At 38.3% G+C, this 27935-nt stretch overlaps 1 protein-coding gene across 4 annotated transcripts in view; it reads left to right on the top strand.

Annotated features, from left to right (window-relative positions):
• Positions 1-27935, top strand: part of LOC129727087 (uncharacterized) — a 142493-nt gene that overhangs the window by 100184 nt on the left and 14374 nt on the right. For 2 of the 4 annotated variants that reach the window (XM_055684534.1, XM_055684532.1), the window contains exons 2-3: positions 18889-21912; positions 22072-22156. In XM_055684534.1, coding sequence (XP_055540509.1) covers positions 18916-21912; positions 22072-22156 — 3082 coding nt within the window. In that variant the 5' untranslated portion in view covers positions 18889-18915. Of the gene's footprint in view, positions 1-18240; positions 18791-18888; positions 21913-22071; positions 22157-27935 lie in introns of those variants that run through there. The other 2 variants (XM_055684535.1, XM_055684533.1) reach the window with 2 other exon arrangements.

The raw sequence follows: 27935 nt of genomic DNA, 5'->3' as shown, positions 1-27935 counted from the left end.
CTTTAAGAAAGCAATGATTTTCAATTGAAAGCGGAGATTATCACCGTCACTCTCACATGACGATTCTCAATTGAAAATGACAATAAGCGCTGACGGAGACAGGGGGCTTTCATACAGTACTTCACACTTATAATCAAAACGCCTACACCAGTTTCACAACCCGAAGTGGCTACGGGGCGCTAGTGATCAACGGTTTTTTTCATTCATACTCTTATAGTTTTCTCGGTTTGCCTTTAACAAATTTAAATTCAACAATTCCCAAATAAAGATTTGATGACCTTGTATGCTGCCGAGTTAAATGGCCAGAATAGGTCGACTGGTTCCGGATATATGATCGAAACATGTTTCGGTAATATAATGGCCATGATCAAAGCAATTCTTCTAAACGTAACGACCAGAAATTCAAAAAGTAGTCCATTGGTGATTAAATCTAGTGTACAAGTCGTTATAGGCTACCTAAAAAGTAAATAAAAATTAATCGATTTAAGCAACATACAAACTTTGGACTTGTTACCGAAAACGATCAAGATATGAAGATAAAATAATATCATGAACCTTTTGGAATTTTCAACGATGACAAAATGTGTTCAAATTATCTAACTTGCTTTGATCAATTTCCTTGATCGGCTTTTCATTTTGTCAATGGCGACCTTCCTGAGCGTCTTTGTTATTCAGGAGGCTGAATTGGACCTTTTGTTATCAAATTGTGCAAAGAACATATCGTGGCGTAATTCTTCACATTTTTAATAGTTTAGTTACTCAAAAGCGATAGCTACTTGTATTTTAATCATTTTTATCATTTTCTTACATCAATTATTCAATGGCAGGGTTTCACTCTTTCGGAGTTCGTTTGACAAATCATCAATCGTCTTTTATAGCTTCATAAATCAGTTCACCAACGTGCACCAAACTAATAATACTAATAAGACTTCGATTGCTATATGCGTTCCGCAAATTAAGACTGTTTACGCACCCTCGCATAGCTGTACGGGGTTTTTACAGACAATGATAATCTCTTCTAATCGGGGGTTCGAAAATACTACGCCTTGCGGATGCTTCCCTTCACCACGAAACCGGAGAACAAATTGGATTGACGAAGTTATTTAATAATTAATGTCATCACCGGCGTGCTCAGAATGGGGCACGATAAGGCACGTGCCCCGTTTTCGATTTCGCGAAAGTTTGCATCAACGTCGTCGGCCATCGTGATAAGATGCAGGGGAAATGGGGCGGCCGATGAACAATCTACTAAGAAGATTACTGCTGAAACGTTCCATTTGGTTTACTCGACAGTTGTTAGCCTAATGAAAAGAGAAAGCGTTCCGGTTGATTCTGTTTGCCATTTTTTTTTCTTCTAAATCTCAAGAAGGTTGAGTGATACTTCACATTTTGTATTGACAAGATCAAAATTGTGTAATCGAGTCACACTTTTAATCCGATCCTGATTTCTCAGCAAAATGGTAAACAACGATGCCTTTTGTTGGGTGAGTAAATAAGAGTAAACGAACGAACGTTTTTCACTCGAAGTGAACCAATGCGGTGGCGTAGACAGGGAAGGAGAGGTGTTTATTTAGGTGATCTATTTCCCCAGAGCAGTGTTCGTGCCCCCGAAGAAGGTTATCACTTCTCAGTACACACACCGCATAACCTCAACTTAAAAGTTTACGTCGTTGAAAAAGAGTGACTGACAAATAAAACGTGCTCACAAGACGCAACAGATTTTTTGCCCGTTAAAATCCAATTTTCCTTGATGCTTCTTTGCAAACAGAAGGAACTCGAAGTACTAGCAATATTAGAAAACAATAACGAAACGCTAGGAGCGCGTTTAGATAGAATGAATATTTGTCGGCTTGTTGATATTTATATAATCTGATCTTCGCCATTGGTTATAAAATAGAGTGATAAATTAAAAAGTAGCATTTCAGCGAAACGGAATGCTTCTGTCATCAAGATCGCGGGAAAAAAACCCCGGGGGGAAAACAGCAGCGAAGTTTTTGGCAATATTCATCGATTACAAAACATCAAGATTGGGTGTTTGGATTGGCTATTACTGTTCTTTCACGGCTCGTTAAATGTACTTTCAGACACCAGTTAGTGATGGTATCTAGGGGGAGAATTAAGTGATTTTGAATTGATTACTGCCAATTTGCCGATTGTTTTTGAAATATTTGTTATTGATTTTTCCGTTTTTATTAAATTAATATTTACTCATTGAACAGTTTCATAATATTACTACCAAATTGTTTAATTTCGGAATCATTTTCTCGATATTCATAAATCAATCAAATGAAATTTATAAATGTAAATGTTTTCAATTTTGTTTAATTTCCGGTGTCTTAGCCGAAAGAGGTCGAAGTTTAGTCGACCTCATTTTGCATTTACAAACATTTTATTTCATCCATTAAAATGCGCATTAAGCATTTTACCTCTTACTTAGTCATGTTACATAGGCACTGTGAGGATTTCATTAATTATTTTCCATGTGAATCTCATCACTGCAGAAACGCCCATAATAACTTTTATTGCTTGATTTCCGATGGTTAAGCTAGACATCACCGATAACAATATTGTGTTGCTTCCATTCGCGCCATTTCAGATTGACACGTTAATACCTTTTCAATAAACCAATTCCTTAACGAGCCACGGATCAAGCCACGTTGCAATTTCATCACACCTTGCGGGGATCATTCAAGTTTAGGATGATTTATGGTATGCCAAACGGTTCCTACTAGATGCGAAAAGAAAAGCGACAAGAAAATCGATGGAAAATTTCTTACTCATCGCTCATCTAACAGAATATTGCCGAATGTTCCACACTTGAGTGAGGTTTCAATATGTCTGAGCATCACGATATTGAAATTCGATTATTGAATTTGCCTATGAAATACTAGAATGCCCTGAAGAAGTCCCCAAAAACAGTACTTCACCAATAATATCAAACCCAAGCACCCTGAAAAGAGGAACTAGTTTACCATAGACAAACTTCCTCGAAGCTTGTTACACTGAATGTTAATCGACCGTGAATTACCTGTTTGCACATCATTCTTATTACAAACTTTTTTCATCTTACGTTTTTTTTTCTCGCCTTGCCTGAACAACGGAGGGTGAAGTAGCATAATGGAACCTGTTGAATTAACAAATTGAAAAATGTTATCAAATATTTGCACAGGCACTGTTTCAGCAGTATCACACGCTTACTCCACAAGAGGAGAAATTTTGCCCGAAAATCCGAGAACAATGAGAATTAGGGGCCGATAGAAATCAATCAATTTAATGGTATTTCAAACAGCGCGCACCGTGGAGACTCGCGAAAGAAAAGCTTTTTCTCCCCATTTCATGCCAGGCTTTCTAAATGGGGGAAAACTCCGAAAGGCGATCCGTGAAGAATAGCTTTGTGGCGAATTTATTTGTTTTTTATTCAAATATCTTTCTTGTGTCTTTTTACTTGACTAGCCCATTCTAGGCGACGCGATCTCGCGTGGCAATAAAAATATTTTTCTTTCCACTTTACCTTGTACCATCTGCCAAATCCTTTTATTTGCAGCAACATTTTTATTGGTTTAATTTTTGAACACATTTTGTTGAGGCAAACAAAAGACTTAGTTATAATAATTTTCCCATAAATTTTGCTCTTCGGGCTGGAAACCGTAATCACATTTACACGCCTCTGTCTTCTTTCAAAACTTAGAGCCCACATGAATGAATGTGCGACCCTGCGGAAGATAGTAGGATGATATAGGGACATCCAGGATGTTGTTTTTATGGCGGTGAGCAAGTTCCTGTTTTTGAGAGTAGTAGCGTGTGGTAAACGCACTCACCAATGGCTTGTAGTGAGTAATCGGTATGCTGTACATATTTGGAAAACATGAGTTTGTCTACCTGTCGGTACAATAAATTTTTCCTATTTTTTTCACTTATTTTGATTGCATCATATTTTATCCCTACGAAAGCTTAATGTTTATTGTGGGGACAGTTGATCGTGATTGCTTGTTGCTATTGTACAGTGGTTCCCAACCTTTTTGGCTCCGCGGCTCCTTTTGCTAAACACAAAGAGCTCCGCGGCCCCCTTTGTGTAGCACAGACAGCTTTGCGGCCCCCAGAAGAATTTCAGATACAAGCTTCGCAAAACGAGGGTCCGTTTCATATCGTCCTGCAAGTCTAATTTGTTTCACGACCTGGTCCTAATACGCAAAAATGTTGAAAATCCGCCCTTACAGAGATATCCAGAAATAAATTTTAATTTGTCAAATTTACCAACAGCTCCACGGCCACTCAAAATGAGCCTCGCGGCCTTCTTGCCGGCCGTGGACCCTCGGTTGGGAACCACTGCTATAGTAGATGGAACTGGCAAATTTCAGCATCAAACCGCTAAAAGATTAAGCATCAAACCGCTTCTTGATAAAGAATGAAATAGAGCTTAATGACATATAAGCAGAGGTCTCGTAACATTATTAGGGAAACGGAATGATGTAATGTGTACAACGTAAATATTAGTAGTTTAAAATTTTTGATCCATTAGTAGTCCAAAATTTTTGATCAAAATAGTGATAATTTAAAAAAAGGGTAGCACCAAAAGTGCTGAATAGTTTTTACTTTTCAATGTTTTAATAAAGAAGAACTGAGACCATGAAAACAATTTAACATCATACTTTTTAATAGTTACACGAAAATTTAAATTTGCCCACTTAAACCAATTACGCGAAAAATAATCTGTTTTGTATTAATCGGGAAAAATATTTTGACTAAAACTTAAAAAAGAAAATTTAATCGCATTTGATATAGTTTGAATCTGGAATCAAAGTAGCATGTTATGTTCTAGTTCCGATATAAAGAAAAAATGTTGATATTGCAGTGATGTGCGAAAAAACCTCCAATACTTAAACGAATAAAAATATAGAACCTAATAACTGGTCCTCTAAAAATAGCAAGATTTGAAAATAGAGTTACACTCAGTGAATTCTCTGACTAAATTTCAATTCGAATACAAATACGTATATATAGCGGGGGCCTAACGTGGTTGGTGGCGTCTCCGCCAACCACGCTCGACGCTTGGGTTCGAATCCCACCGCCGACATAGGTGTCGATGATTGTGAGGTGGCGTGAGCCACTCACAACCAACCCAACTGGTCTATATTCAATCCTAGCCGACACCGGGAGATTTTCTGAGGCGAAAAATCTCTGGGGTCGAAAGAAATCGATGCTATTGTATATTCTGCTAGTCAAGAAGGCTGCAGCCACCAGAACATTTTAAAAATTAACTCACTTATGAATAATGCCGAAATTTCCTACGAACAATATTTTTGAACATTATAATTAGGTGTATGATTCTCAGCGGAATAATCAAATTGGTGATTTTTTAAAATGAAATTTTTCGCTCTCACGAATTGATTCGTAATATGTTTTGCTCAATAAGGTTTTTTTATATTAGATGTATATTAAGAGCCAGTTCGCGAGAGGTGCAACCCCACAAACGCTGAAATTTTCAGCCCAATCGGAGAACATCGAAACAATTCGATGTTCTCCGATTGGGCTGAAAATTTCAGCGTTTGTTTATCTATATATATGAAGTTTTGCAAAATTTCAATTTTTTCCATTGAGGTTAAGTGGAGTAAAACCGCCCTTGAAAATGATATGTCCAAAAACGTCTAAATGCTAAAAAGTGCAATAACTCCTGCTAGACTTGGTGAATTATTCCAAAAATTTGTGGTATTATTCTACACTAAGAGTACTTCAAAACGCATGGTCACAATATAGGGCAAAGAGGTAACATGACGAAAAAAAACGAATTTTTCTTTCAAAAATTGTCAATTTTCAGGGTCATCCCACTCTTTCCAACATCGCTAGAAAAAAAAATCTGAATATGGCAGTTTGTAGAGCAACTCAAGAGCTTCAATGTCATGTATAAGTCAAGTGTGTCAAATGGGGTAAAACGGCCCTAGAAGGTTTTTTCACAAACCGTCAAAATCACTAAAATCACTATAGGTCCTGCTAGATTTAATAGGTTTTACTGAAAATTTGGATTATCACTGTACCTTACCGGAAATATCACTTTACCAGAAGATACGCAATTTGGGGTTAAACGTTCCTTGAAGATTTTTTTTCAAAAAATGCTCTCAAAATCACCAAAACTGCAAGAACTCGGGTTAGACTTGATAGATTTACTGAAAATTTAGATTATCACTCTATTTAGATACGAACTTAAAAGCAAGATGACAAAAGTGACAAATAAATATACGTGATGAAAAAAAAAATTCTAATACTTGGCGAATTTCAGGGTGCTATTTTCTCAACAGAAAACAGTCAAAAACCCGAACCCGAACGTAATATCCAGATGCATCTTTTAGAAACTGACTAAAGGGGACTAAAGTTTTCCTTGACTTCAAGAAAAGCTTCAAACAATGTAAAAGAAGAAAAATATTTTTCTCGTTATGTAAATCTATTTGTCATTTTTGTCATCTTGTTCTAAAGTTCGTATTAACTTAGAGTAATTATCCAAATTTTCAGTAAATTTATCAAGTCTAACCCGAGTTCTTGTAGTATTGGTAATTTTGACGACATTTTTGAAAAAAAATCTTCAACAATACTTTACGTTTTACCCCAAATTGCGTATCTTCTGGTAATGTAGATAGTCCAAATTTTCAGTAAAATCTATTAAGTCTAGAAGGAACTATAAGGATTTTAGTGATTATGGCGGTATTTTGAAAAAAAAAAAACCTTCTAGGGCCGGCACATTTGGTTTATAATGGCATTAATGCTCTTGAGTTGCTCTACAAAACGCCATATTCAGATATTTTTTTCTAGCGATGTTAAAAAGAGTAGGATGACCCTGAAAATTGACAATTTTTAAAAGAAAAATGCGTTTTTTTCGTCATGTTACCTCTTTGCCATATATTGTTACCATGCGTTTTAAAGGTTTTGAAGTACTCTTAGTGTAGAATAATACCACACTTTTTAGTATTTTGATGTTTTTGAACATATCATATTCAAGGGCCCCACTTAACCTCAATTTTACCCCACTTAACCTCAATGAAAAAAAATTGAAATTTTGCAAAACTTCCTATCTAGAATAGACAAACAAACGCTGAAAATTTCAGCCCAATCGGAGAACATCAAAACAACGTCCCTCAGAGAGGCGGTTGCGGCTCTCGCGAACTGGCTCTTAAGAACAGTGATGGCATAAACTCATGCAAAGTTGAACTGAGTAACCTTTTTTCAGATTTGAATTCAACTTGATCACTCTGATCGATCGAGTTTAAGTGCACGCAATGCATGCAGTGCACGATGTATCCAACGATGTTGTGATGCGATGAGTTTTGTTTTTTAGATTGAATTTATGCCTTCAAAGGACAATGCAACAAACTGTTGCAGCAGACGCGGCGCGAATTTTATCGCAATTCGATTTCTATGCAATTGTTGTTATGCAGGATTCAAACTCAAATCTAACTCAAGCGTAGTGTACTGTTATGTCGTTTTCGTTTTCGCGGTGTAGCTACACTCAAACGACACTTTTGACACCGTAAATGTTTTATTTGACTTTTCGGACTACCCTTTTTCTGTCTCTGACTACACTTTTTCTGTCCCTGACGACACCCGAAAAAAGCAGAGTGTACGGTAGGAAGTTACCAACACATTATTCACACGTATCTGTCAAAACTGGTTTGTTTTGGTTCTCGTTCCACGTGGTAAAGTGTCAGGTAAATTTTTTTTCTAGCACATTTGCTAGATGGACATATGAATCGGGAACGAGACAAAATGACGAATGCGATAATGACCTAAACAAAACGAATTGACAGCTATCCCATTGTTACGCATACCAATGCAACGACCCTGAAAATGTTTTATTTGAAGCTGCAAAGTATAGTCCGGAAAAAGTGTAGCTACACCGCGAAAACGAAAACGACATTAGTAGGGTTTACGAGCAACCGAGAATTGATGTGCAAGCAAGTTTTTTAAAGCTCACTCAGTGATGGCATGAACTCATGCAAAGTTGAACTGAGTGACACTTTTCCAGATTTGAATTCAACTTGAATCTGTTTCCTCTCGATAGTTTGAGTTTTTTTTTGCACCGCACACTCTGATCGATTGAGTTTAAATTCGTGCAATGCATGCAGTGCACGATGTATTCAACGATGCAGGCGATGATGTGACGCGATGAGTTTTGTTTTTAGATCAAATTTATGCTTTCAAAGGACAATGCAACAAACTGTTGCAGCAGACGCGGCGCGAATTTCATCGCAATTTGATTTTTATGCAATTGTTGTTATGCAGGATTCAAACTTAAATCTCACTCAAGTGTACTGCACTGTTAGTAGGGCTTATGTGCAAACCGCAAATAAATATGCAAGCAAGTTTTAAAACTCACTTGGATACGAGTGCAAAGTCACACTGCCTACTCTGAACTCACTTGGATATGAGTGCAAAGTCACACTGCCTACTCTGGTTAAGAATTAGAAAGAATTTTACTTATAGCTAAAGTGACCAGATAGTTAGGGTTTGAGCGCGGGACATCAATTCAATTTTTAGACGTGGGGGGGGGGGGGTTGTGTGGTTTGGTTTTAATACTTTTCTTCGAAATGGTCAAACGTGCATAGTATGGTGGCAGTGACTTGACTTGTATGGGGAGATTTTGTCTTGTATGAGAAAAAATTGACGCTTGAATTTCGTTTTGTAGTAAGGTTCAAAAGTTTCGTATGCTTGCACAATGTTCTCATACAAAAGTTCAACTCAATTGGACTTCGAAAAGTTATGCCTCGAAGCGGTCCAAGTTTCCCTATTTTGACTGATGAAGTTCATGAAATGTTTATTTCGATATCGGACTGGAACTGAGACAGTTGTCGGTATCGATTTTTTTGATGTCAAATGTTTTAAAAATGCATAAAACGTCAAGATCCGGTGTTATCTAATAAACCGAAAAAATCGACTTTTTGGGTTTTATTTTGAGGAAATTTTTGGGCCGGAAAACTCTCCGTTGGTCCTGCTCAAGAATTTCTAAGTCCCAGGAAGTCGTTCTATCGGGATAACACCAGACCCCGACGTTTCATGCATTTTTAGACATTTGGCATTAAAAAATTCGAGACCGCCAACCGTTCCAGTGAAAATATGTGACATTTGGTGGTCCAATTTTATTTAAACCGCGGGACTTTGGAAAGGTGCGCATTACACTTTAGATGAACGCTGGACATTTCGCGGGACGTTTTTCTACGCGAGACATTTTGTTAAAACGCGGGACTGTCCCGCGAACAGCGGGACGTCTGGTCACTTTACTTATAGCAAAAGAACACACAGAAAATTCCTTTTTCATTTAAAAAAAATCTTTTTTCCGAACTTATGTTTCCATTATTATCATCTTTCTTCCTAACGCTACTGGTTTGCTTTCTTTCTCCCGTTCTCTGGATATTTCTTTAGTTTCCTCTTACTGTTTTTCCTTTTCTTTTTCTCTTTCCTTTTTACTTCGTCGCTAACCTAATCAATTAACTTCATCATGCCAACGATTTTATAGCCAATAAGTTAGCAATTAAGTACTTCAGCAATACTTATTAGTTACTAATATTTACCATGAATACTTAAGCTACTAACAACCCCTCCTTATTTCCTTTCCCATGTCATCTATAGTCACCGATAGAAACTGTGATTAATGTTAATTCCTTTTTAATAGAAGCATTTCCTCGAAAAAGTATTTTTCACAAATGGTATGTCATGCTTGTAACCTTCCAGTAGATCTCGAGGTATGATGCTGGCCTAACAAGCCAGTCGTCGCTTGTTCGAATCTAGTCTGGGAGAGACCGTTAGAGTCAATAGGGTCGTCCTGTACACAATTGTCCTGTACATTACCAGTTCGCTGAATCGTCTGAAAATAGGCAAAAATTTAATCCATCATGTTTTAGTTGGGCGGCATCCATAAATTACGTAACGCTCCTAGGGAGGAGGGGGGATATCCTTGAGCGTTACGATTTATTACACCGGGAAGGGTTTAGCGTTACGTTTAGTTTAGCGTTACGTAACGAAAAATCTCTGGCGAAACTCTCCAAAAACGAGTATTTTTATCAAGGAAATGTTTCTGCAGTGTTACGTAATTTATATGGGGGTATACTGCCGTTCTACACATATTTGTCGCATGTTCCAAATCATGCAAACGAGAAAAAGTTAGAGTTTTACAATACTTTTACGCATTGCGTCAATGTGACAAATGCAATTATGGGATTCTATCCAGTTTTACCTTGCAATAGATTGTTTTCAATAAATCTAATTGAAGGTTTTTCGATTTAACACTCTTTTCCATAAAAATACCCACTGGGCCAATAATGCCGAGAAATTTGCCTTCCAATATGTAATTTCTACGCATATCAGTCCCACCACGTACATTCGATGTTTCCCAATACAAAGTTCGTACTGGGGATACAAGGCTGTTTAACCTTTCACGAAAATGATCACGCTAATCTTGTGGTCTTAAAACGCAAGTAATGATAGTCGAGATGAAAGTTTAGTTGATTGAATTAATATCGGATGACTTACCATTACAAAGGGGAATTGTTTTTTTAGATTGCCCATTCCTATCATATTTGAGCGTTGTTGGGATTTCACCATTTTGGCTACACACAAAAGACAATTCTTACAACTTTCAATTAGTATGAATCTCATGCGTTTATCTTTTTTTATGCTCGAAAAGGAAGAGCATTTAGATTACACCAGCAAACATGGCTTAGTTATCCCTAACAAAGTAATGGACGTACCGCATTTAAATAATCAAGCAAAGTGATTTTCAGTACCGAATTTCTGAAACCCGTTATGTACCAAACGTTGTTAGGAGAAGTCTTTAGTACTCTGTAGCACTTCCCAAGTTATAAATGTGGGAATTAGTGGTTAGTGGGATGAATTAGAATAGAAAAAATCTAGTGGGACAAATATGTGTAGAAAATCATCGATGGGACAAACAGACTTGGTATAGTTTTTCAAGATTTTCGGAACAAACAATGTTATTTTTAAAAGTTTTTCAAAAATATACGTGAAAATAGACTCATTGGTGATAAAAAACGAAAATCGACCAAAAATAACATGGGACAACTATGCGTAGAACGGCATAGGTGCTGGCGTTACATTTCGTTACATATGGTGGGGGTCCAAAAATTGGGTTTTTGCGTTACGTAATTTATGGATGTCGCCTTGAATGCAAAAAACTTCAATTTTTTTTTATATTATTTTACTACAAAAAGTTGTAAATAAACATCTAATTAAATTCAAGCCGGATTTTTTTTATTTTATTTTTCTATGAGACTTGAAGTTAAAATAAAAATTTTGGTAGAAAAGTGCAGGATGGGGAAATGAAAAATATTTTTTTTATTGAAGAAATTTAAAACATAAAGCACGTTTTTCAACTCCAACATTTTTAACAATGATTTTTTTTTTTCAATGATGTCAAACGCTTTAAGCAATAATTTGAAGAAATCTCATTATGATCAACTCAGTAAATGCATCCGTTTTCAAGTTTTTTTGAATTCAGATTGAGAAAATTAAAATGATAAAAAAATTAGAAACTAATATTTAGCCAAATTTTTAAATTTCTTTTTTTTGCAACCTAGAATTACTGCATAACTTTTGATAAAAAGTCCTGCATAAAGAAAAGTGAAACAAATTTTCACTTGAAAGTGTTATACAATTTTTAAAACTTCGGTTACTTTGAGAATAATTAAATTCCAATGATTTTTATACGGTTTTTACTCGTCTATTTTACACGGGTTCAACAATTTCCAGTTTACGCAGTTTTTTATGGCGATTTCGGAATTTATACGGTTTTTTCACGCGAATTTCGGAATTTTGTTACGCGCTACGAATCCCCCGCGTAAAAATGGTGGAATTAAAAAAATGCTCTATAACTTAATCAAAACACAGGTGCACTCGAAAAGCTCAAACCAAAAAAATTAAAAATTATAGCTATTCAACCATTCTTAAAAAAAAAATTGGTATCCTTCACCATTAACTTTTTTTTCAGAGACTTAAATGAGTTTTCTCGTAAACATAACGTTAGAGCGACGAACCCGGCGAGCAATTACTATGCGAACTTTCACGTAAGTTGACGCGTTTTGGTAATGGCTAAGGGCACCAAAATTCATAGGAATGGTTGAATAGCTGTTATTTTTCATTTTCTTCCGGTTTGAGCTTTTGGAATGCACTTTCCATTTTGTTGACCAGTATTATTTTTCACTTCTTTATTCCAGACTTTTTGTTATAATTTCGGGTCTCATAAAAGAATATTTAACAAAAAATTCTCCTTGTTTTTTTTAAATTTAGTGTTCATTGATTGTTTTGCAAAAAATAGTTTTTGCAGCTGTTTTTTTTTTTTGGCAAGGCAACATCCGTTCTTTACAATTAATTTCTTTCGTTCATTTATTACACGGGGAATAATAATTTTCTCACTATCGATTATCGATAGTCAATTATCGGTTAATAACAATTACTCACTACCGATTATCACATGCGTGGTATGATAGGTAGCCCTCCCAGCTGGTCTCGAGGTACGATGCTGGCCTAACAAGCTAGCCCCAACAAGCTAGCCCCAACAAGCTAGCCCCAACAAGAAGCCCCTCCATTCCACCCCTTCTGCTGCTATAAACTGTCAGATCATGGAAAATGGTTTATTTGTGCTAGCTAGGAGCATTTCATAAGTTTCAACTGGCTGAGTTGAGGTTATCCTTGTTTTTTAAAGCAATAAAGTTTGAAAATGTACTCGGGTACCCTGCCGAATACATAACGGTTAAAGTTGGCATTCACCCAGGGAAGTTCCTGGTCCTTCGAAACACCGATGAAACGTACCGGCTAGCGGGCAATCATTGCACAGACCGATTTAATCATGTTTGTATTTAGAACCCTCCTGTAGAGACTTTATGATTCGATAAACTGTGGCCAAATAACATCATACCCAGGGTTGCCACATTTAAATCTGTGTTTTCCCTTGAAAAAAACTGAGCATTTGTATCTGGAACAAAAATATCTGTAGAAAAAATCTGTATTGTTTAAACATAAAGAACTTTGTATTTTTTAAGTTTTTATGGTACATAAACAAAATTTTTAGCTTAAAACGTGTGAGGACTTGAAAATATGTTCAATTTGCTTAATATTTAATGAAATAAAATTTGGATTGTTTTTAAAAATTAATGTCAATTTCGAAAAATCTGTAAATCTGTACTTTTCGACAAAAATCTATACATCTGTATGTACAGATTCTGTACCGTTACTTCGGCCAAAAATCTGTAAAATACAGATTAATCTGTACATGTGGCATCCCTGATCATACCCCGTAAAAAGCTCCTTCGGTCTCTTTTGGGCGAGCAGCAAACTCCTAATCAGTTCTACGACGTACATTTATACAATTTTGAACAAAACAATTCAGATGTTCTGATACAGCGCATGAAAGTAAACGTAAACAAAAACACTGTCAAAAAAAAGTCAGGCGTCATCCATAAATTACGTAACGCTCATAGGGAGGAGAGGGTATCCTTGAGCGTTACGATTTGTTACACAGGGGAGAAGGGGAGGTGAGTTAAACGTTACGTAACGAAAAATCTTCGGAGAGATTCTCTAAAAACGAGCATTTTTATCAAGGAAATCCTTCTGCAGCGTTACGTAATTTTTATGGGGGGTAGGTGTTGGCGTTACGTTTCGTTACATATGGGGGGTGGGGGTCCTAAAATCGGGTTTTGCGTTACGTAATTTATGGATGTCGCCTCATTAGTTATACAAATTAAATCAATGATAAAGTTTAACCTTTATTGTACTTTCTCTGTCACACCCTGTATTAGATTGTGAAATAAATATTGCAGCCCGAAAATGTTTATTCAAGAAATTCATTGAGAAATGAGTTGTAGGGGATTGCCAGGGATTTTAAAACATATACATTGAAAAAAATATGAAATAATCAAATCTCCTGCGCCGAGTGTAATGATAAAAAATATTTTCAGCGTCTAAACGTTAGTACAATCGGTATACTGTCTTCGTTGTAGAAATTAATTTCAACCTTACAACCTTGAGAGAAAAGTTGTATTTTCCAAAAAATACTTTCTTATATTTTATTTTACCATTTTTTAATAAGCATCAACAGGTTGGCGAAATTCTGGAAATTCAGAGAATGTCGGGGAATTCATATTTCGATCAAGGAAATCAGCGAAAATTTAAAAACTATCAGGGATTTTTTTTACCGAAACGCGATTCATTTTTAAACGGCTTTTTAGCGCTGAAACGGTTTTTTTTTTCAGCATAAAAGTCTAATAAGGGACTTTACCGTTTGGTTTCGAATCCGATCGAATATATTTTTCATTGGGATATCAGAGTTCCGTTCATCTACGTTGCATTTTTTTTGTTCAAAATGCTGAACAATATCAGGGAAATTAATGTTATATTTCAGGGAAAATCAGGGAAATGATTTTTGAAAATTTTTTCGTCATCGCGATTAACGTTCAATTAACAATGTAGTTTTTGAAAAAAAAGCAGATCTTCAAGAAGTAAAATTTTTGTGAAATTCATTTTATAATTATTCTGATAACTCAAATTTTCCACATTTTTGGATAGTTTCTTTTGAAACGTCAGTCAACATAAAGAACTGATATCATAAAATGTAAAATAAACAAAAAGGAACAATTGTGCTAAGTCGGAAATAATAATTAACCATCATCGAGTAGCGTGGACCACCTCATTTGTAAAAGTTTTATAAAAAGGAAAAGCATAGCGCTGTGACGCTGGGCGACAAAAGCGAAAAAAAGTTACCCCAAAGCTCAACCTCAAAGCTGCCCCAAAAATATTATAGCTTCTTAACGATTCCCGTGAATTTTGGTACCCCTAGTTAATGCAAAAGTGCATAAAAAAGCCGCCTAGTAATTGCTAGTCAGGTTTCTCACTTCTACGTTTGCTTACGAGAAAACTAATTCAAGTCTCTGAGAAAGTTATCTTTACTTATCAACATTTACAGGAATGGTTTAAAAGCTATAATCTTTCATTTTTTTCAGTTTGCGCTCTAGGCCAAGGCCTTTGTTTGGATGTATTAAAATAGGTTAGTTTAATGTATTTGGTGGTTTCCACACAGTTTTTGTACAAAATTAGATCAAAACTTGCTCTTTGCTTGTAGTTTTATGGTTAACACCAAAAATGAAATCATCAGTTCTCTTAATCGAAATTATGGGTTAGTTTTATGTTTTTTCTCAACGGGAAATATGTATATAATTTTTCACTGTATTATACGTCAAAATTATTCGCTGTGATTTTTCAAAATCATCAAAATCTGCATAAACTAATGGGTTTGAGATGTTTTATTTTAAATAAAGGGTTTGCATTACTGAAAAATCAAAAAATGACTTATGAAATATTTGTTTATACATACACTGTCTGCCCTAACAAATTATGTAATAGCCTAGAAGATTTGCATAAATAACATTTTTTTGAGACTTCATTTAAAAGTTATTTACGGAATGTGGTATACATATCTAAAACCAATCAATTCTCTTTTCTTTTCGGCAACGCGCTTGAACGCTTCAGTTTGAATTTGAAAAGTTTTATTTGGCATATGATTTGTAAAATATAACAAATTTCACTCACCAGAGAGTGTTATTTTGCACATGCCATTTTATAGATAGAACAGTAAAAAATGACATAGGGAATAAGCATGAAACTTTTCACCCCACTGAGGAAGGGTCAGAATTTAATAGTGTCATTCAATCGCAGAATCTACTGCCTCTTACAAAAACACGATGCACACACGAATACAAATGTGAAATATTTTTTTCAAATTTCGCTGAGTTAGTACGACATGAAAATGCTACAGCATATAAAACGTGAAAAATCAACCATTGCATCTATCTATTTGGGCTCAGCCTCCGATGGATACAGTGTGCACTTCCTAATAAACCCCCTTTATTGCTGCAATACGCACGAACACACGCAAGCTCCATGTCTAATGGAAAATGCGACGCACCAATTTTATACGATCTCGTAGTCTCGCCACGTACCCTCGTTCTATGGCAACGGTACTCCCCCGTCCCCGACCTACGGTTTGCGATATTTAGTTGGGAAATGAGTTGCGATGTTGGTTGCCGACAGAAATGAGCATCCCATTCGCATCCGCCCTCGACCGCATCGCTTCCATGCGGAAAATTCTGGAAGGGGGATGCTTGCTGTAGCTCTCTATCCACGTCCTATCCATCGAACTGCCAGGCAAGCGCAACACGTTTTCGGTGTTCCCCCTAATTTATAAGCTTTTCTTGCTCGTTCACCTACCCTTTGGAACGACAATGTGTAAGGTCGATGCTTACGCAGTTGTAAACGATGGAACTTGTTGGATTATGTACCGTTATATGAAACGTTCTGTCGAAGGAGTACATCCCTCGCACTCTTGCTTCTTCGGACGATTATGATTGCTCAAAATACTGTGAAGCATAATGGCACGATATTCAGGTGTATTATGAAATTCAATTATAATTTTCTTCGATAATATAGTACTGATTACTCATAAAAGTTTTTCAAAATAAAGAGTTGTGTTCAAATACTGAAAGCAAAAGAAAGAGAATTGTATATGACGAACAATTATCAGAACGAACATATTTCATTCTCTAATGTTTATGTAAATTTTACCGGATTTATAGCAATCATCTACATAACGTTACATAACAGAAATTAAATTTTAAAATTTCGTTCACGAAAAACAACGTTAACAATTTTTTTACTTCAAGTTAGATTTGAACAAACTTCGAATAAATTTAGTTTACTTTCACTTATCAAAGCAACAAGAAGTAGATTTTGTTATGATTCGCTCATTTGTAGGTGAGAAACAGAAACGAAACAATTGCAAATAATCAATTTCTCCAATAGAAGAAATCGATCCGCCAAACCGATAATTTCTAAAATATTGCAAAACCCAATGCATCGTATATTGTTTTCGGCAGATATCGTTTAGCTGGGTACAAATACTGCAGAAAAAGGGTCTTCTTATCTCAATACAGATGCACGGCTGTACTCAACTGTTGAATCTTCTTCACAAACCCTAATTTATATCATTACCTTAAACAGGATTCTTCGGTGGCTGTCCCGTCGTCCTGTGTAATTGAAAAGCAACAACCGTCCTTTAAGTTTTAATACGACCGCACACCTTTATGACACGCTTGATTGATTTTAGTGGCCAGAAGAAACCCCGCTCATAAAAAGAATCTTCATTACAATTACTAAACTCCCATGTTATCTTAATTAATTTGCTCAGCCTCTGCGCACGGACCTCTCATCATCCCATCGCTCTCATTGTCAGACGAACAGGAAAAGAAGTCGTTTGCTGCTCCAACAGACACTGACGAAGGAATTCAACGACGGGAAATAGGGCGAACAGAGAGAAAGTCATTAAGAGAAGCCATCTTTTTTTTTTTACTCATTAACTGAATAGCCGGTTAATTTAAACTAATGAAATTCAAATCTTGGCAAGTTTGGGGCCCCCGTTGTAACATTTTTTTGCCACAAAGCATGCTGATGGCCTTGTTGCCGCACGTGGAACCCCGCACAAGTATTGTTTGGGTTGCTGATGATGCTCAGAAGGAATTTCCACGGTTTTGCCTCACACCTTACCGGAAAAGCGACAATTTTCCCCGTATGCTTGACTGACCGGGCGTCATTTCGGTGCGTGGCTGTCTGCTTTGCTACCCTCGCGCTTCCGCTTTTAGGCTGGCGCAGCCCAGTGAGGCAACGCAACGCAGGGAGAAATGATGCACGTAAAGACGACAAACAGCATAATATTTACCGACATCATCCCCTTCACCTGCGCGAGACAAACGCCCTGTCGGCTAGCTAGTATGTAAGTACAGAGAGTCCCGCAGCCGGCAAATGAAGTCGAAGGGTAGAGAAGCAACAAGGGAGCGAGACTGCGAGTAGAGAGGGGTTTTTTTTTCTTGCTGCTGTGTATCGTTGTGTTGTTGGACAGAACATTTTTCCCTCTACCTATATGCACGTAGCGCAGCTTTTCCTGCTTTTTGTTGGTCGTGGTTGCAGTCGCATATAGCAGTCATCACTACTGAAGCATGCAACGAGAGAGAAAGAGTGCATACGAAGGAAAATAAAAAGCATAAGCATAAAGCGGTCCACAGTAAGCGACGTTGGGCGCAGCATAAGTGCTGATCATTTGTAGATTTGTAGATGTTGGCAGCATTCAAACGGAGCCTCTATGCGATGTGCTAAAGTCAGCAAATGTTCGATTGTGTGGCATGTTGTGACGCGCAGATGGGGTGGTGTGAGTGCGAACGCGGATTTAAGCTCTACGTATGTGCGTGTGTTGCTTATGCTTATGACTTGTGTGTAGATGTGTGACTTATGTTTATGCTCGCTGTTTGAACGCCGATGTACAGCTCATGCACGGCACTATGGGGCTTTTATTGCGGAGAATGAGAGAACGGGAGAGGGAGAAAAATTGAGTTTGTCAGGAGTCTGGGTAAAACTGCATGCAGTAAAGCGAAGTGTGTGGTGCCGCCGCAGGCTAAAGTGTCGTCGCAGCCGCAACTTTGATACTAGTGTTGATCGAGTGGTGTGAGTATGTGTACAATTTTTCGATCAGAGCAAAGAACGGGCAGGAAAAATAAGTACTGCCAACTTTTAAATTTATAATTTGCAATTTGGAGATCTGTGCTCCTGTGTAGTTCTATATTCGGTGGGACATATGTTTCCAATGTTGTTTGTTTGTCATGTTGGCCCTCAAATGGAGTGCTGCGGAAAGGATAAGTGTTAAATTGGCAAAGTTTTCGTTTTTCTGATTGCGGATTCCTGCCACTTCAGTGGAGTATGTTTATAAATTCATTAAACCTCTATCCGCGTTGTAGTGTTTGTAGCCGTGATACTGACTGTGTATTTTCCATTCTCTCTCGCACTTTTCCACAGATCTTGTGCCTAGCAGTGCGTCTCAAAATGGCAACCCGTGAAAAGAAGCCCAGATCGGTGAATTCAGACTCTCCCACCCCGTCCCTCGGCGGCGGCAGCGATTCAGCACCTTCGACACCAACAAGTAAAGGTAAAGCTAGTCGCGCATCCTTGAGCAGGCAGAGATCGAAACAACTGGTGAACGCAAACGAGGACTCTATTCAATCAACAGATGATATTACTGATATGACAACCGCCGACACAGCAAATTCGAGTGCTGGCAGATCGAGCAGCAGTAGTAGTAGCAGAACTACACGAGCTACGAAGGACGAGCCTGTGGAACAAACTAGCGGTTCGAAAGAAAAGGAAGAACCTAAAGACTCAAAGGATACGAAAGCGCCCGCAGGTAAGGGTGCAACAAAAAAGAAGAAGCCAGTACGTGCTAGCGAAAGTCAGGTTAAGACCACTGTCACAGCACTCAAGAAAACTACACTAATCAAAAGAAAAACTAGGCCAATTGTAGGCAAACCAGTACTGGGTAAAAAGGTCATCGCACGTAAACAAATCAATGCCAAAGGCAAAAAGGAAGTGACCGTGACCGTGAAAGAAGATGAAGGTAAAAATACTAGTCTGCGCAATGGCAAACCGCGCGCTACAGACAGTCCATCATCTAAACGAAAATCGGTCACTCCAAAGGATAAATCTCCAAAAGATTCTTCTGCAGAAACTGTCACTGTGGTGAAAATGGAACGTCGTCGGTCAGATTCCGTTTCAAAATGCTCAGATATAACCGATACCAGCATGCTTGATACGTCGTCCTGTAAGGAAGAGGACGACAAGAAAGACGACACCAGTCTGTCAGAGCTCAAGCGCGAACTTTTGGAGGAAAACGAAACAAAGACTAAAATTCTTGACAAAATGGCAGAGGCGTTTAATGAGCGAAAGACACCCGTGCCAATATGTAAGGATGAAAAAACTGTGCGTCGCAGCGCTCGACAGAGAAAAGGTACCGGCCGTGATAAGGAAGATTTTGTAACACCCAAAATAAAGGCGCCAGTTGAAATTAAAGTCGAACCAATGGATACCGATGAACCAACGGCCGCTCCGTTGAGCATCGACACAGAAACGTCATCAAAGGAGACGCCTAGTACCGAATTGGAAAAGGACTCGTCGTTAAGTCCTGAGCTTATTAGTGAAGGTGTTTCTGAAATAAGCGTGAAAGAATTCTACAGTGAACCTGCTTTCTTGGAAAATAATCTAGGAATCGAAAAAGATCCTAAATTGGGTGAAATTGTGCAAGTTCAAGAAAAAATAAAATTGGATAAAGAAAGTGAAAGTGTAGTGACGGCCAATGGCAGTACATCGCTTAAAAGCGATACTCAATCGGTTGTGATTAAAAAAGAAAAAATTGAACCCGAAGAAAGCAAAGAGGATAATGCAGATAGTGCTGTGTTGACTAGTGAACTCATGGAAGTTGATAAGCTGAAGGAAATTATCGGTATCGTAGGAAGTAGTGAAAAGCAAAATAAAGTACCGCCTGTGGTAGTGATTCCAAGTTATGGTATCAACTCTGGTAACGAATCGCCTCTTTCGGACGGTTCAAATGATAAAGATTCGTTGTTTAATACAAGTTGTAAAGTGGATAGTATACTAAGAAAATTAGACTCTCGCTCTGATTCCGATGGGGAACGATCAGGGAAACAAAATACTCAAAAATGTAAATCTTCGGGTAAAGAGTCAAAACCGAAGGCTCGCAACTCAAAGGATAAGGGAAAAGAAGACGAGAAGATAAAGGAGGAAAAATTGCGACAAGAGAAACTTCGCGTCGAAGAAAAAGTGCGTGAGGAGAAACTTCGTGCGGAACGCCTCAAACATGAAAAACAAAAACAAACCGGAGACAAACAACCCAACGATAGTACTGTAAAGCAAGAGCAAAATGTTAACAGACTGTCCCCTGGAACAACTGAGCCAGTCGGTAAGCAAAATAGTCCTAAGCATGAGAGTGATGTTGTTTCGGTTGTGGAAAAAGTAATTCCGTCGACAACCGTTACAACCCTCAGCCTTACATCAGCTGATTCTCATTTAGTACTTTCTGTTACCTCGTCGGAGTCAATTGATTTTGTCGAGCAACCTACAACTAATGATACGCCCAAGCTTGAACCAATCGTAACTAATACGATAACTTTAGAAAATCTTCCCGCCATCACCCTTCTGAAAAAAGAATCCAATCAGACCAAGGATGACAGCAATGTCGAGCCTGTTCAACTGAAAGCTGAACTAGAAATTCTCCCCCTTAAAGAAATGGTGGTGGCTAAGGAAGAAAAACTCGTAGAAAAGGATTACGAGACATCGATATTCATTGTTTCCAAGGGCGAAAAATTGCTTGTACCTGCAAAGACAGCTGCTGCTGAGGATAACAAATTCTCTCCTAGTATTATCTCTGTACAGACTGAGCAGGATTCTACTAATACTGCTATTTTCAAAGAAATTTCGGCAGAAAAACCAGAGGTAAAAGCACCAGAAGCGGTTGAAAATCGCGAAACTATCAAAGAAGTTCCACAGATGAACGTATCAAAGACTGTTGAAGAATGTTCGCTTAGCGTGGCTGAAGAGCTTCCAATGGCTGAATCCGTTAGAGAAGACGCAGATTTTTCTTCGTTAGCCGAGGTCGAGGACGAGTCGGACGATATTGCTAAGCAAAAGGAGTCCCACTTCAAGCATTTGGGATTACTTACCCTTCAGGCTGCCAGCGCTGAAAAACAGCGGCGAAAGGAGCTTGGCCTTCAAAAGCCATCTGGAGGCTCTGGAAGTGGTTACAGCTCATCTTCCAGCAGCGGGGGAGGCAAAAGTAGCAGTAAACAAAGCCGAAATTCTGAATCCACCGGAACCCTAAAAACTGTGATAAAACTTAATCGAGGTGAAAAGCGCAAACCACGACTGCCGTTGAAAATGACACTGCAGAAGGGGAAAGGTAAAGGCGCCGAAAAGGATGCCAACGGCGGGAGCGGAAATGGAGAGACAGCATTCTACATCATTCACAATGAGGTGAGAAGATACATGGGGAATTTAATGCTTTTTCCTTTTCTTCACATCCCCACAGTACATAATGCTGGTATTGTTCGATGTAATAAAGTGGGATGCTATTTACCTGTTGCGTTGTGGCCGTTAGCATAGTTCATGATTTGGTCTTCTCCACGTTTTCAGAGTGATCATCAAAATCAATCGATGCCAGACGCGACAGGAGCGACGCAGCAAGTACGAAAAGCGCACAGCCGTTCCCACACCACCGGTAAGTGTTTCTTTGCAAAGATTTTCAACTGCTTGGGGTTGGTTTTCTTGTAAGACAGTGGGCGTGGGGCGAGTGATAATTAAAACAGAACGGTAGTCATTTATCAGCGGTATCAACAATCTGGGTTCTTTCCGGTTTTCCAGCCTCTGTCTGGGGCGGTTTCTTTCACCTGTTTGCAAGATATGTTATCCTTAGAAAATTGTTAGTCAATAATCCAACCGCGTCATTCGTGGGGTACCACGCGGTCGTTTGTCTAAAGCGAATGGAACGATCGTGGCTAGCTTGGTTTAACCATGCATATGATTACCTTCCTCAACAATTGAGAGTAGGGTTTGAATTAACAATTAATCATTGTTTAGTTAGAAGGCAATTCCACACAAACAATCATGCGACTCCACCGTGTCTCATTGTCAGCGCGCCGCTGCGTTTGTATAGGTTTAGACATAAAAACGGGATAAGAATAATACAAATTTCGAATCGAGATGAATATTTTTCAAATAAAGAACATCTAAATACAACATTTTTGTGAAAAAATAGCTTTTAATCAAATTCACATATAAAATTTATTTTGCGTTGAATATTATACTTTAATAAAGTCGATTTTGTCAAAAAGTTTAAAATTAATACAACAGAAATCGTAGCTAATCATTGAAATAAACCTGATAATCACCAAATGAATCTTGCGCAATCAATTAGAATGTCAACTTATACAATACCGGATGCTAGAATTTTATTTTTTCCAGACAGTATTTTATCGTGACCTTCGTCATTATTGGCTTCAATTATATCTAAAAACACCAAAGATTATACGAAAAGAATGTCACATTCGTCTCAAGGGGGCCCTAGCCGGCTAATCGCACTATTTTCCTATCTTTGGTCAATCACAGAGCGTGCAATCGCTATACTATCAGCGTTTATAGACGTTTTCCCTTTTTATTACTTGTCATCTGGAACAACGAGAAAGTGAAGAGTATGTATTCTTTGTTATATCATCCAACATAAATAAACATTTCAACTTTCGATGATATTGACATACTCGTAAACCGATTTCCTAGATAGCAAAACAACTGGTATTGCTCTTTCTGTTGAGATAACTTCTGCTCTCAAAACAGGTTTCATGGAAGGGTAAATTTGCAATTGGAAAACAGACGTCGTTGCGTGGCATTTTTTACGTCCTGTGAGAGGTGGAGAAACAGATTCACCTAATCCGTAAATCATGTGAGGAATGTAGGATGAACCGTAACCCCAAAACAAGGCTAAATACGCAATTCCCACCTTTCCAGATCAGCTTCTGACTTCCCCGACATACAGAACGTGGAAAGTCAGTTGTCTTGTCTTGCCCTAAGTCAAAACAATAACAACGGTTGGACGGAAATATCACAATACGAGGATGCGGAGAATAGACAAAACGGACACACTCCCCCAGCGAAATCTTTCTGTTCTCTGGTAGTAATTTGTTTACCTACTCGAGCTTGGGTCTACATATGCGTGTACATTCGTAACGGGTAACGGATATATACCCTTTTCTGTACCATTGTCCGGTATGGCCGTCATCGTTGTGTGCTATTGAGCGTTCAAGCGGAACTGTTAAATTTTCGATTTTATTTACAATACTGTATTCAAACATCGATGTATGTCAACGATGCTGAATATATGTAAAGGGCACCTCGGGCTTGTACCCGAAGATGGCAAGTTTCTGGGAGAATGGCCCGAAAGGTGAATTTGGTCCAGTACATTAATATATCTTTTGCCCCAATCTAACACGGCAGAATCCGGACCCATGTTTCACGGGAAGCTTGAATTCTTACCCGTGTCAGTTTTTTTTTGTTTATTTTAAGGTGAAACGGGATTGTGGCCTTTTCCTATACAATTTTGAGGTTAGAGTTCTTTTTATTTCTGTATTTTGATCGTAAAAAAATTGGCTTCCACTAAATAAACAGCACTCAAATTGCTACCTTAGGCATGCAACAGTTGTGAAAACAATTGATTAAAGTTTCATGTACGTAGTCTTCATAAATCAAGAAAAAAATAAATTGCAAAATTCGAGTTGATCGCGACCACTTCCCGATTCACCTTAAAGGCAAAAAAATTGTATTGCATTTAGGAGACTATTTTAAAGTGATTTATAAACATTCAAAAAATGTATTGTGTTGTTAAATTCTATAGGAAAGTTTCCAAGTAAAGTAACTTGAAACATATACGAAATTTCTCTGGTGAATTAGAATATAAAATCGTTCAAGATTGCGTAGAAATTTCATAATTATGTTAAGCTCAGGTTTTGAGGTTTCGTTTTATGTTATTTTGTCGATACACAATTATGTACTTGAGTTTAATTACGTGTGGAAGATTAACATGTAGTGTTACCACAGACTACATGGGCACGATACGAACGATTTTTACTCGAGCTATGAGGGTATGAACAAGTGTCCCACCGTCCTCTCACACTGTCAACACATGAGTACTAACAAAAGCGAAACTATTTTCACTCACTTTTCTCGAAATACCAGCAGCAACGAAAGGTATTAATTGAAATATGAATGGAACGACAGGCACTCACTCCACTTGAATGTGGTTCATGGAATTTTAGGTTTTTTTTATGTTTTATGCATTGTTTCTGTATGGTGTTATAACCATTGTACTGTCGTTAGTATAGAATTTCCCAAAAAACTTAGTCATACTAAGGGAAACCTGTCTGAAGCACGATCGTTTCACTGGTATGTGACTATGAGAAGTTGGTATTTACAAAGATTAACAAAGTGGGGCAGACAAGGGGGTATCCATTTATTATGTCACTGTGATATCATTCAATATTAAAGTATTTCCGAGTGAAGGGTGATTATATGAATGAACTGTAAAATTAGCTTTGGTGTGATTTTATATGCATCTTTTAAATTTCGGTTCAAGTATAAAACAATTGAAAGTATGTAAACTAAAAAAAAATTTTAAATCAATTTTCCATTTTCCAACATTTTCCATGTGCGGCACGCAGTTCATAGATCCTCCCTCTAAACAGTCCAATCTTCATAATTTTTTTAAACCGACAACGGAATGTGGTGCCTTAGCTTCGCCGAAAAGATCGGTGACCGTCTTTCGTCCCCGTTTTTGTCGGGTGTTTTTCGTGATTGTCATTGTGGACTATACCTCTTTCTACTATATATGATAGATTCTTTGGGCATTAACGACAATTGCTGTCTGAGGAATATGTTTCAAGTGACACCATCCGCAACCATCTGTATGAAAATACTTGTAGACGTGTTATTTGGCCTCATTCGTTCCACAGCATAGGGAGATCTACGAGAATCCACGGAATTCGGCATCTAATTTCTGAGTGTCAGTGACTTGTAATAATCAGCGATTGGTTCCTACGTTACGCTAATAGGAGCTTTAAATTTTGCTGATAGTTTTTGTTAATTTGTACGTGAGCGCACCGAAAATCGAACAAAAATAATCAGACATTTAGATATTATCAGCTTTTTTTAACCCCAAATTTTTAATATGGATACTAGTAATAATGCAAATAACTTTTGCAGTTTTGCCAATTCACGCTCGGATAATATTATCCTGGATGTACTGTTGTTCGGTTTTGGGCTAGTTTTTTAGGCGTTTCCCTTGATTTGGTTGAGCCATCATGCACGCTACTTAACTCTATTTCTGGTGCTGGTAGGGTTGCTAAAAGGAAGTGATTTCATCGGGTTATCTTTCGGTATCCTTGCAACATGTCTAGCCCTTTGCAGCCTATCGATTTTCGACAGATGTGCAATGGGGTTCTCTCAAAGCAGCGCATACAACTCATAGTTCATACGCCTTCGCAATTGTCCATTGTCCGTCTGTACCCCGCCGTAGATAAGCCATCTTTTTCTTAAACTCCAAGCGCGTTTAGATCCTCCTCGAAAAGCGTTGTTATCTCAATTCCGTAAAGGACTATCATTAGGGTTTTGTTCAGCGTCAACTTCGTGCGTCGTCGCACTCGATTCGATCGAAGCGTCTTCTGCAGTGTAAAGTAGGTACCATTTCCAGCCTGGATGCGTCTCTCAGGGCTAGTAGCGAGTCATTTTTTAGTGATTTTATCTCTATATTGAGCTTACTTTACTTTACTTTGTTGGCTGACGGACCGTTAACCGGTCTAGGGCCGAACGAATTTGAGATGTCCAGCTTCTTCTGTCTTGGGCAGCCGCTCTCCAGTCTCCTCGTACACCAGCAGATCGTGCATCTTCTTCCACCGCGCACATCCACCGCGTGCGAGGCCTACCACGGAGTCGACGGCCTCTTCTTGGTTCTCTACTGAAGATAGTTTTGGCAGCTCTCTCGACAGGCATCCTGGCTACATGTCCAGCCCACTGAAGCCTGCTCTGCTGTATTACCTTCACTATATCAGCATGTTCGTATACCTGGTACAACTCGTGGTTCATGCGTCTGCGCCACACTCCATTTTCTAGTTTACCGCCAAGTATCGATCGCAGAACTTTACGCTCAAAAACTCCGAGCACTCGTCGATCAGCTTCCTTCAGCGTCCACGCTTCATGTCCGTAAAGGGCCACCGGGAGTATCAGCGTCCTATACAGCGCTAGTTTTTTGCGAGTTTGCAAATTACGGGACCTTAGCTGGTTACGCAGTCCGTAGAAAGCCCTGTTCGCAGCTGCAACTCGTCGTTTCACTTCACGGCTCATATCGTTGTCACATGTCACAAGCGTACCAAGATAAACGAATTCGTCAACCACTTCAAATCGTTCCCCATCTATCTCCACCTCAGCACCAAGACCACGGGGACTCCCACGCTCTCTGCCAGCTACCATGTATTTCGTTTTGGCAGAGTTAATGACTAGTCCCAATCTCGCTGCTTCTTTCTTAAAAGGTACGAAGGCCTCCACGGCCTTACGGTTGATACCGATGATATCGATGTCGTCCGCAAAGCCAAGAAGCATGTGAGATTTCGTGATGATCGTACCGTTTCTTTCCACATTTGCTCTTCGTACTGCACCCTCAAGAGCGATGTTAAACAGTAAGTTGGAGAGCGCATCCCCCTACTTCAGTCCCTCCAACTCTATTTTGAGCATAGTCACTAAAAAGTCACTATCACGCCAAAAAGTCACTATTTTACAATCAAATGATCTCTAAAGGTACTAGGGGGAATAGGGGCATAATGAGCACCATAACTTCTTTGCTGATTTAAGCACGGAAAACGACAAAAATTTTAAGCTGTCTTCAGTGCAAAACTTGAATTAACTATCTATAATTAAAGGTACACTATTCACGAATTGAAAAGTTTATCGTATAGTGATGAAAAACACAAATTAGATTCATGTGTAAAAAACTAGCAATCAGTCGACGTGTGGGGCACAATGAGCACCCCACTGGGGCATAATGAGCACCCACGGGGTATAATGAGCACTCTTATAGAACATATTTGAAACTGTATAGAAGTACAACTAATGGGCCAACGTTTGTCGCGAGACGCCGTGATACTTGGCGGCTTGTTTCGTGAATGTCCCGTCGCGCCTTTTGGTGGCCAATTCTGCCTGCAGTCCCTTTTTCTGACCGATTCGGCCTCAAAGATTTTCTAATATATGTTCGCACTAACACTGTAAACAAACACTGACCATGGAAACAGACAAACTCACATGTCTACTGAGATGAATTTCAGGTTAGTTTATGTGACAAGGTGTGCTCATTTCACCTCACCTAAAAGTTACCATTTCGCCCCTATCGAATTAATTTAAGTTAACATGTGATTTTAACATTAATTATAGCTTAAAATCAAAACTTTAATGATGGTGAAATT

The sequence above is a fragment of the Wyeomyia smithii genome, chromosome 3, assembly GCF_029784165.1.
Source record: "Wyeomyia smithii strain HCP4-BCI-WySm-NY-G18 chromosome 3, ASM2978416v1, whole genome shotgun sequence".
In the NCBI taxonomy this organism is placed as follows: Eukaryota; Metazoa; Arthropoda; class Insecta; order Diptera; family Culicidae; genus Wyeomyia; species Wyeomyia smithii.
This window is presented reverse-complemented; position numbering and strand designations above follow the sequence as displayed.